The sequence below is a fragment of the Littorina saxatilis genome, linkage group LG10 (assembly GCF_037325665.1).
Source record: "Littorina saxatilis isolate snail1 linkage group LG10, US_GU_Lsax_2.0, whole genome shotgun sequence".
Taxonomy (NCBI): Eukaryota; Metazoa; Mollusca; class Gastropoda; order Littorinimorpha; family Littorinidae; genus Littorina; species Littorina saxatilis.
Window position 1 is genome coordinate 3,989,849 of NC_090254.1, and position 12,081 is coordinate 4,001,929.

The window sequence follows — 12,081 nt, forward strand, 5'->3', positions numbered from 1 at the left end:
AACGCCCAGTCGACCACGAAGGGCCATATCAGGGCGGTGCTGCTTTGACATTTAACGTGCGCCACACAGAAGTCGCAGCACAGGCTTCATGGCTCACCCAGTCACATTATTCTGACACCGGACCAACCAGTCCTAGCACTAACCCCATAATGCCAGACGCCAGGCGGAGCAGCCACTAGATTGCCAATTTTAAAATCTTAGGTATGACCCGGCCGGGGTTCGAACCCACGACCTCCCGTCCACTGGGCGGACGCCTTACCACTGGGCCAACCTTACCACTAGGCCAACCTTACCACTAGGCCAACCTTACCACTAGGCCAACCTTACCACTAGGCCAACCTTACCACTAGGCCAACCTTACCACTAGGCCAACCTTACCACTAGGCCAACCTTACCACTAGGCCAACCTTACCACTAGGCCAACCTTACCACTAGGCCAACCTTACCACTAGGCCAACCTTACCACTAGGCCACCCTTACCACTAGGCCAACCTTACCACTAGGCCAACCTTACCACTAGGCCAACCTTACCACTAGGCCACCCTTACCACTAGGCCAACCTTACCACTAGGCCAACCTTACCACTAGGCCAACCTTACCACTAGGCCAACCTTACCACTAGGCCAACCTTACCACTAGGCCAACCTTACCACTAGGCCAACCTTACCACTAGGCCACCCTTACCACTAGGCCAACCTTACCACTAGGCCACCCTTACCACTAGGCCACCCTTACCACTAGGCCAACCTTACCACTAGGCCAACCTTACCACTAGGCCAACCTTACCACTAGGCCAACCTTACCACTAGGCCAACCTTACCACTAGGCCAACCTTACCACTAGGCCAACCTTACCACTAGGCCAACCTTACCACTAGGCCAACCTTACCACTAGGCCACCCTTACCACTAGGCCAACCTTACCACTAGGCCACCCTTACCACTAGGCCAACCTTACCACTAGGCCAACCTTACCACTAGGCCAACCTTACCACTAGGCCAACCTTACCACTAGGCCAACCTTACCACTAGGCCAACCTTACCACTAGGCCAACCTTACCACTAGGCCAACCTTACCACTAGGCCAACCTTACCACTAGGCCAACCTTACCACTAGGCCACCCTTACCACTAGGCCAACCTTACCACTAGGCCACCCTTACCACTAGGCCACCCTTACCACTAGGCCAACCTTACCACTAGGCCAACCTTACCACTAGGCCAACCTTACCACTAGGCCAACCTTACCACTAGGCCAACCTTACCACTAGGCCAACCTTACCACTAGGCCAACCTTACCACTAGGCCAACCTTACCACTAGGCCAACCTTACCACTAGGCCACCCTTACCACTAGGCCACCCTTACCACTAGGCCACCCTTACCACTAGGCCAACCTTACCACTAGGCCACCCTTACCACTAGGCCAACCTTACCACTAGGCCAACCTTACCACTAGGCCAACCTTACCACTAGGCCAACCTTACCACTAGGCCAACCTTACCACTAGGCCAACCTTACCACTAGGCCACCCTTACCACTAGGCCACCCTTACCACTAGGCCAACCTTACCACTAGGCCAACCTTACCACTAGGCCAACCTTACCACTAGGCCAACCTTACCACTAGGCCACCCTTACCACTAGGCCAACCTTACCACTAGGCCACCCTTACCACTAGGCCAACCTTACCACTAGGCCACCCTTACCACTAGGCCAACCTTACCACTAGGCCACCCTTACCACTAGGCCAACCTTACCACTAGGCCAACCTTACCACTAGGCCAACCTTACCACTAGGCCACCCTTACCACTAGGCCAACCTTACCACTAGGCCACCCTTACCACTAGGCCAACCTTACCACTAGGCCAACCTTACCACTAGGCCAACCTTACCACTAGGCCAACCTTACCACTAGGCCAACCTTACCACTAGGCCACCGTGTTGCGGTTAGCCGCAGAGACAACACAGCAGCTAGTAGCTAAGGCCTAAAAAAAAAAATAGGTGTGGTTACGGTAACCCGACCTACCCTATTTTTTGGGGCCGACCCTATAACTTTTTATTACATTTGTCAAAAAAATACCAAAAAAAACAAGTAAACGAGTGCAGAAAACGCAATGAAAGTGAAAGCGCCCGAGTCGCACACTTATTTCCCTGTCAAGTAGGTTTAATTTGTACACATTAGAAAAAAAAAGTTTAAAAAAAAATTAAAAAAAAGTGATTGCCTACCTTCCTACCCTATTTTTTTTTGGCTATGTTACCGTAACCACACCTATTATTTTTTTTGGCCTAAGAAATGTTGAGTCCTTTGTACTGGAAACTTGCATTCTCCCAGTAAGGTCATAATATTGTACTACGTTGCAAGCCCCTGGAGCAATTTTTTGATTAGTGCTTTTGTGAACAAGAAACAATAAACAAGTGGCTCTATCCCATCTCCCCCCTTTCCCGTATCCCATCTCCCCCCTTTCCCCCGTCGCGATATAACCTTGAATGGTTGAAAACGACGTTAAACACCAAAGAAAGAAAGAAAGAAAGCCAGTAGCTCTCTCAGTAATAGCGCGGAAGCAGTTGGGTATAACAGGCAAGCGAGCTTGACAGTGTGCTGGCCGCAACCAAGCCATTCCATCTGCTGGGCTATTGTTTAATTCGCAATGGCTATTTTGCCGGTAAAATAACGATATGTTACGGTAGAGGCTATTTTGCCGGTTGGACGCTGCTGAAGCTAGTAAAGTGAAACGTCTAGTCGGATTCTCCATCTCACAAAGGCAATACACAAGTAATCTTCAATATTTGTATTTCTGATGTGCAAACTTCAAATGCAATTACAACCTTGTCTTATACACGAATAAAAGCCATATTTCTCTCTCTCTCTCTCTCTCTCTCTCTCTCTCTCTCTCTCTCTCTCTCTCTCTCTCTCTCTCTCTCTCTCTCTCTCTTAAAACACCAAATACACTAATTTTACTGGCAAATATCCGATGATCTCTATGCAAGGAATTAAATACTGGTTATTGTCTCTCTGATCATTCTCGCTGACTCTCTGTCTCTATGTGTGTGTCATGAATCACATGAAATAGATTGAATATACGGACGTTGAATATACAACAAGTCATCGTCACATCTCTCTCTCTATGATCATTGTCGCCTGACTCTCTGTCTCAATGTCTGTGTGTGTGTGTGTGTGTGTGTGTGTGTGTGTGTGTGTGTGTGTGTGTGTGTGTGTGTGTGTGTGTGTGTGTGTGTGTGTGTGTGTGTGTGTGTGTGTGTCACGAAGTGGTTTGCATGTGAATTTATTATGCGTGTTCTGCCCTTTTGCACTGTCTCTACCCTTTCACACCAAACACTTCAAAAACAGAATTTGGGAGGATGCAGGCTCATTATTTCCTCAACCAAAAACAACATACTTCTTCACTTTAAATACATCAATACGAACAACTTTTCAACACACAGTTCGCACAATCTTCCAGCTTTCACTAAAGGCATGTAAATACATATTATAACAATACTTTCTCAAATATAGATTAACGCACACAAGAAGGTACCAACAGACACTCACTAGTTCGTATCACGGCTCACTGCATGTCGCCAGTTCACTTACTTGTCTCGCTGAATCCTCGTAGAATAATGAATTCAGATGCCAACACACAGAGATGCTAACACACACCTTTCGCTGAAGATGCCAACACACACCTTTCACTGAAGATGCCAACACACACCTTTCACTGAAGATGCCAACACACCTCTCACTGAAGATGCCAACACACACCTTCCAGGTTTCTCCCCGAGAAACCCTTCCGCCCGTAGCGGAAACAACCGTCGTCAGCTACGACCGGTCTCGATGAAGACTCCACTCGTCTAGTCATCTGCGCCGAGGTGGTCCCTTGCTTCCACCGTCGTCTAGCGCTTCTCTCGTGTAAGGTCCCTCCCTTATACGCCATGGAAATCCCTCATGGAAACTCCTAAAGAATTTAACCAAGTCTTAATACAACATTCTCTAAAACCATCTCTTCTTCCAAACGTTCATGTACCACTCATACATTCTCGTTCATTCCACGTTCACATTCCGTCCACATTCAATATCCAAACTAATACTTAATCTATGAATAACACTCCCCATACAAAGCATGACCGTCTTACACATAACATAAATGCGTAGCAATTATGTTCAAGAAATTCCCATGAAAAACCGTGAAACAATTACATCAAGAATTCTCTCAACGCTTCACACTAAGATTGGGTGCACTTTATACACACTAACCTTTACGCTCCAGCTATGTATTCCAACGTCAATAATATACAACATAGTAAATCATTTACCTTAAGAGACCCGTCTCTTGAAAGAGTACTTGTTCCCAGAACAAGTCTGACACACGCTGAACAACCTTCCCGGTTGGAAATCTCACACGCTGTGACGTTATTTACCTCAGACCAGCTACATGTCTCAAACACAACTCACATCAAGCTAAGCCATTTTTGCGTGCAACACCCGAAACACGTGCATAACGCCAGTCCGGTCAGCTACCCTCGCCTGTACAACATTTAGGGAGGTTAAAAACACGACGTGGTTTCACCTCACAAATATGCTACTCACATCTTTGTGACAGTGTGTGTGTGTGAAATTGGCTTCTTTAGCTGCAGAAAACAACTTTGATTTCCAAGAGAAAATTAGCGTGTTAGATTCTGTTGTAAAAATGTGGGGATCTGGAAAACATGTAGCGGTTGTGGAACTAGTGTATGATATATAAATATATGACAGTCGCCCCAAACCCACCACCACCAACAACAGCGCCACAGGAGAAGCCAATTGTTGTCCGAGGTGGAGTTGATATTAAAACTCACTATAAAAGTTCAAATTTGTCAATCAGTGAACACTTCTCTCCCCCAAAGAAATTCCCATCAGAAACTGTCATTTATTGGTGAGTATTTAATCACTTTACCAGCTTCAGAGAGAGAGGGAGAGAGAGAGAGAGAGAGAGAGAGAGAGAGAGAGAGAGAGAGAGAGAGAGAGAGAGAGAGAGAGAGAGTGAGAGAGAGAGAGAGAGAGAGAGCGAGAGAGAGAGGAGGAGAGGAGGAAGGAGTTGAGATTAGGAGGGGGAGAGAGAGAGAGAGAGAGAGAGAGAGAGAGAGAGAGAGAGAGAGAGAGAGAGAGAGAGAGAGAGTAAACTAAACTACAAGCTAGGAAAAGCTCTTCCCGTAGCTGGCTGCGATTTTCATGTTCGACGTGATGTGTTGTGCCCCAAAAGTCATTCTTGTGCTGTGCTCTATAAGAGGTGTTTTCTTTGTGTTTAATATTATTTTGTTTGGACCTAGCTATTGATGTGTACATTGTTGTTAAACAGTTGTTTGTTGTATGTTTATCAGGGTTTGCTAGTGTGTGGTGTGATAGGGTTCGTGTCCGTCTGTAGATGTTAGTTTCTTTGTTAGTCCTGTGTTGACAACTCTTCGACAAGCGCTTAGAACTGTACCCACGGAATACGCGTTATATAAGCTTCATATTGATATTGATTGATATTGAGTGTTCAGGGCTACGGGACTGAGGTATATCTGATTGTTTAAGGGTAACAGGATTGAGACCGAGAGTGATCTTATTTGTTTCGGGGTAAAGGGACTTACACGTATCTGATTGTTTCAGGGTTACGGGACTGAGGTATATCTGATTGTTTAAGGGTAACAGGATTGAGACCGAGAGTTATCTTATTTGTTTCGGGGTAAAGGGACTTACACGTATCTGATTGTTTCAGGGTTACGGGACTGAGGTATATCTGATTGTTTAAGGGTAACAGGATTGAGACTGAGAGTGATCTTATTTGTTTCGGGGTAAAGGGACTTACACGTAGCTGATTGTTTCAGGGTTACGGGACTGAGGTATATCTGATTGTTTAAGGGTAACAGGATTGAGACCGAGAGTTATCTTATTTGTTTCGGGGTAAAGGGACTTACACGTATCTGATTGTTTCAGGGTTACGGGACTGAGGTATATCTGATTGTTTAAGGGTAACAGGATTGAGACCGAGAGTTATCTTATTTGTTTCGGGGTAAAGGGACTTACACGTATCTGATTGTTTCAGGGTTACGGGACTGAGGTATATCTGATTGTTTAAGGGTAACAGGATTGAGACCGAGAGTTATCTTATTTGTTTCGGGGTAAAGGGACTTACACGTATCTGATTGTTTCAGGGTTACGGGACTGACAGTGATGTGATTGTTCAAGGGTTACGGGATTGACAATGATGTGATTGTTGTTGGGTTATGGGACTGGCAGTGATGTGATTATTTAAGGGTTACGGGACTGACAGTGACGTGATTGTTGTAGGGTTACGGGACTAGCAGAGATCTGATTGTTGTAGGGTTACGGGACTAACAGAGATCTGATTGTTTCAGGGCTACGGACACGAGGGGGCGTGCTGGTTGAAGAAGGAGAAAGGGTTCCAGTGGAGCTTCATCGGCCCGGTTCTCGTCGTTATCCTCTGGAACGTAATCATGCTGAGCATTGCTCTCAACGCCATGAGACATCACTTGTACTCCCCGTGAGACTCACTTCCTCGTTGTAATGTCCAATACTGTCCATTGTAGCCCAATGTCGAAGCTTTGTTACGAGGATTTGGGACACTTAAAACGTAGTTCATGTCACCCTACAAAAGAGACTGGGTAGTTCCATCGTCGGAAATCTCCTCCGCGTTCTGAATAGCATACGCGCTATTGTGGTTGCATCGCAGAATTTCGACGGATGTTCTCTAAAAGAAGATGTGTTCTTCACTTGCCAACGATCTAGAACAATTAGGATTGTAGCGTTTTTCCACGACGAAAAATGTAATGTGGTGAAACTTTAGGGCACGAACAAAAGTTTCCTTCGATGGTAACAACGTGCGTGCTCGTGTGCGCGCGCATGTGTGTGTGTTTGTGCGCGCCGCGCGCGCGCGCGCGTGTGTGTGTGTGTGTGTGTGTGTGTGTGTGTCTGTGTGTGCAGGGGCGGACGAGGGGGGGGGGGGGGGGGGGGTTCTGGGGTTTCCGGAAACTCCCCCCCCCCAGCCAAATGTATTTTTATTTTTGTGTGTTTTTTGGGGTTGAGTTTCAATTTTTGGGGTATTAATCAGTGACAAAACCTGCTGCCTGAAACTTGTAATGATCATCCTCAGAATGCACCAGATTGCACCATTTTGCATCCTTTTTTTTCAAAATTATCCGGGGGGGCATACCCCCGGACCCCCCTAGCAAGCTCGGCGCTTCCCGCCGTCGGCTCGGCGCTTCGCGCCTTCACACCCATATCTTCACAATATACTTTTGGAACCCCCCCCCCCCCCCCCCATAAAATGAACTGATCCGCCCATGGTGTGTGTGTGTGTCGTTGACTTCACGTCGTGTCCCCTCAATTGTATGTGCATGTGTTTGTTGAGGGCTCATAAGACATGCATTCAGTTCGTTCCGTCTTTGTTCTTGCAACTCTTTACAAAGAATATTACGTAATAGACGTTCGTCAAAAATAAACGAAATAATGTGGCGCAATTTCGCCTGGTCAGGAATAGGACGTGATGGGCAGGAATGGCATCGTCTTAAGAAAAGGGTGACTTATCTGCCGTTTACCGATGGGTACGTGTGCTAACCTTTAAATCGAAGGCTTTTGTAGCAGAGAGAGAGAGAGGGGGGGAGAGGCGGAGAGGGAATGGGGAGGGGGAGAGCTGTCAGAACAGACGGACAGACACACAGACAGCCATAAAGATAGAGAGAGTCTAGATATCACAGTGTCAATACAGCACTTTTGTATTCTATTCATAAGAATAAATCTTGCAGCAAATTTGCGCACAAAAAATTCCCACGTTTTATAATTAATCCGTGCAGGGCAAGACAAGATATAGACACGCTAACCAGATGGCAGACCTGGCTGAAAGGGGCAGTGACTCTGGTGTTTGTCTTGGGACTCACCTGGATCTTTGGTATCTTCAACCTTGGCGGGTCGGAGACAGAGGCCTTTGCCTACATTTTCGTCCTGCTCAATGGCTCGCAGGGAGTCTTCATCTTTGCTTTCCACTGCATGGGCAACGACAAGGTAATTACTGCGGCGGTCGGGTTGTGTCTTTGCTTTCCACTGCATGGGCAACGACAAGGTAAATACTGCGGCGGTCGGGTTGTGTCTTTGCTTTCCACTGCATGGGCAACGACAAGGTAAATATGCTTTCCACTGCATGGGCAACGACAAGGTAAATATGCTTTCCACTGCATGGGCAACGACAAGGTAAATATGCTTTCCACTGCATGGGCAACGACAAGGTAAATATGCTTTCCACTGCATGGGCAACGACAAGGTAAATATGCTTTCCACTGCATTGGCAACGACAAGGTAAATACTGCGGCGGTCGGGTTGTGTCTTTGCTTTCCACTGCATGGGCAACGACAAGGTAATTACTGCGGCGGTCGGGTTGTGTCTTTGCTTTCCACTGCATGGGCAACGACAAGGTAAATACTGCGGCGGTCGGGTTGTGTCTTTGCTTTCCACTGCATGGGCAACGACAAGGTAATTACTGCGGCGGTCGGGTTGTGTCTTTGCTTTCCACTGCATGGGCAACGACAAGGTAAATACTGCGGCGGTCGGGTTGTGTCTGCTGATGCATGGTTTTGGCTTTGTCCATCTGTTTGATGACATCAGTCCAGATATGACGCAATTCTGGTTGACCCTGGACATGTGTCTGGGACTGGGTGGCCGAGTGGTAACGCACTTGCGCTCGGAAGCGAGAGGTTGCGAGTTCGACCCTGGGTCAGGGCGTTAGCAATTTTCTCCCCCCTTTCCTAACCTAGGTGGTGGGTTCAAGTGCTAGTCTTTCGGATGAGACGAAAAACCGAGGTCCCTTCGTGTACACTGCATTGGGGTGTGCACGTTAAAGATCCCACAATTGACAAAAGGGTCTTTCCTGGCAAAATTGTATAGGCATAGATAAAAATGTCCACCAAAATACCCGTGTGACTTGGAATAATAGGCCGTGAAAAGTAGGATATGCGCCGAAATGCGGTATGCCTGCGATCTGCTGGTCGATGTGAATGCGTGATGTATTGTGTAAAAAATTCCATCTCACACGGCATAAATAAATCCCTGCGCCTTGAATATGTGCGCGATAGAAATTGCATAAAAAAAAATTAAATAAATCCCTGCGCTTAGAACTGTACCCACGGAATACGCGCGATATAAGCTTCATATTGATTGATTGATTGAAGTGTCAAGGTCACAGTGGTGGCAAGTTCGTGTCCAGGGTGTGATGGCCTTTAAACATACGGATGGTTGATCCGGGTCGATTTTTAAGGTCGCATTGGGATCGAGCTTGGATTGATTTACAATGAATTTTCATTTTCTTGAACGTTTGTGAGCTAGAGCTGAAGATAATTTGTGTTTGGTTCATAACACTTATGATGAAGGCGAGTCGTGTAAGCTGAAGATAATTTGTGTTTGGTTCATAACACTTATGATGAAGGCGAGTCGTGTAAGCTGAAGATAATTTGTGTTTGGTTCATAACACTCATGATGAAGGCGAGTCGTGTAAGGAGTTGCCTTTCTTGTTTAGCGCAAACATCAGAATAATAATATGCCAACCTTGTTTGATCATGCATATTGTGTAGCCCGTTAGTATCCCATGACTGTCGCAGCCAACATTCAGATTTAACGCCCCCAGTAGCAGAAGCGGCCTTGCTGGGACGCGTTTTGTAAAGGCAATTTGAGGCACTAAAATTACCAAAATTAAACTTGGAGAATATGTTGAATAACTTAGTTTTCTGGGTAGTTATTGAAATGACTTATACAAAGAAATGAAAAATGTGCAAATACTAAAGGACATATGGAAACTGGCTTAAAATGGCGCATATTGGATATATAGGAAACGGTTTTACAGCAACATCATACATCAGAAATGCATACTATTTGGCACAATTTTCTTTCTTTATTTGGTGTTTAACGTCGTTTTCAACCACGAAGGTTATATCGCGACGGATTTGGCACAAAGATACACATGACTTATATCTACAATAATATGGAACGACTTTTTGACAAAACCCTACAGTTGAATTTAAATTAATTTGTATAATAAGGATTCATGAATACTACATGTGGTTAGAAATTCATTAATCCTCATTAGACAATTCATTTAAATTCAACTGTAGTCTTCAGTAAAAAAAAAAGTTCGTTCTAAACGATTGTAATTATGAGTCTTGTGTATCATTGTGCCAAATATCATGCATTTCTAACGTATGATGTCGCTGTAAAACCATATCCTAGAAATTCAACATGGCTGCTGTTTCCATAGTAACGGCAGTCTGTGTCCATTAATATTCACAATTTTTTCATTCATTGTTATAAGTCACTCAACAACTACCAAGAAAACATGTATTCTCCAATTTTAATTGTAGTGCTACACATTGCCAGACTAACCAGACTGTGACTGTTGTGTTAAGGTGAAGGAGACTGTGACTGTTGTGTTAAGGTGAAGGAGACTGTGACTGTTGTGTTAAGGTGAAGGAGACTGTGACTGTTGTGTTAAGGTGAAGGAGACTGTGACTGTTGTGTTAAGGTGAAGGAGACTGTGACTGTTGTGTTAAGGTGAAGGAGACTGTGACTGTTGTGTTAAGGTGAAGGAGACTGTGACTGTTGTGTTAAGGTGAAGGAGACTGTGACTGTTGTGTTAAGGTGAAGAAGGAGACTGTGACCGTTGTGTTAAGGTGAAGAAGGAGACTGTGACCGTTGTGTTAAGGTGAAGGAGACTGTGACTGTTGTGTTAAGGTGAAGAAGGAGACTGTGACCGTTGTGTTAAGGTGAAGGAGACTGTGACCGTTGTGTTAAGGTGAAGGAGACTGTGACTGTTGTGTTAAGGTGAAGAAGGAGACTGTGACCGTTGTGTTAAGGTGAAGAAGGAGACTGTGACCGTTGTGTTAAGGTGAAGAAGGAGACTGTGACCGTTGTGTTAAGGTGAAGAAGGAGACTGTGACTGTTGTGTGAAGGTGAAGAAGGAGACTGTAACTGTTGTGTTAAGGTGAAGAAGGAGACTGTGACTGTTGTGTTAAGGTGAAGAAGGAGACTGTGACTGTTGTGTTAAGGTGAAGAAGGAGACTGTGACTGTTGTGTTAAGGTGAAGAAGGAGACTGTGACTGTTGTGTTAAGGTGAAGAAGGAGACTGTGACTGTTGTGTTAAGGTGAAGAAGGAGACTGTGACTGTTGTGTTAAGGTCAAGAAGGAGACTGTGACTGTTGTGTTAAGGTGAAGAATTAGGAGACTGTGACTGTTGTGTTAAGGTGAAGAAGGAGACTGTGACTGTTGTGTTAAGGTGAAGAAGGAGACTGTGACTGTTGTGTTAAGGTGAAGAAGGAGACTGTGACTGTTGTGTTAAGGTGAAGAAGGAGACTGTGACTCTTGTGTTAAGGTGAAGAAGGAGACTGTGACCGTTGTGTTAAGGTGAAGAAGGAGACTGTGACCGTTGTGTTAAGGTGAAGAAGGAGACTGTGACCGTTGTGTTAAGGTGAAGAAGGAGACTGTGACTGTTGTGTTAAGGTCAAGAAGGAGACTGTGACTGTTGTGTTAAGGTGAAGAAGGAGACTGTGACCGTTGTGTTAAGGTGAAGAAGGAGACTGTGACCGTTGTGTTAAGGTGAAGAAGGAGACTGTGACTGTTGTGTTAAGGTCAAGAAGGAGACTGTGACTGTTGTGTTAAGGTGAAGAAGGAGACTGTGACTGTTGTGTTAAGGTCAAGAAGGAGACTGTGACTGTTGTGTTAAGGTGAAGAAGGAGACTGTGACCGTTGTGTTAAGGTGAAGAAGGAGACTGTGACTGTTGTGTTAAGGTCAAGAAGGAGACTGTGACTGTTGTGTTAAGGTGAAGAAGGAGACTGTGACCGTTGTGTTAAGGTGAAGAAGGAGACTGTGACTGTTGTGTTAAGGTCAAGAAGGAGACTGTGACTGTTGTGTTAAGGTGAAGAAGGAGACTGTGACTGTTGTTTTAAGGTCAAGAAGGAGACTGTGACTGTTGTGTTAAGGTGAAGAAGGAGACTGTGACCGTTGTGTTAAGGTGAAGAAGGAGACTGTGACTGTTGTGTTAAGGTGAAGAAGGAGACTGTGACTGT

The 12,081-nt window shown here is 45.5% G+C and overlaps 1 protein-coding gene across 1 annotated transcript in view; it reads left to right on the forward strand.

Moving 5' to 3' along the window:
• Nucleotides 1-12,081, forward strand: part of LOC138977985 (adhesion G protein-coupled receptor L3-like) — a 37,383-nt gene that overhangs the window by 14,582 nt on the left and 10,720 nt on the right. Inside the window, exons 3-4 of the mRNA XM_070350593.1 lie at nt 6,375-6,520; nt 7,830-8,037. Coding sequence (XP_070206694.1) covers nt 6,375-6,520; nt 7,830-8,037 — 354 coding nt within the window. The remainder of the gene's footprint in view (nt 1-6,374; nt 6,521-7,829; nt 8,038-12,081) is intronic.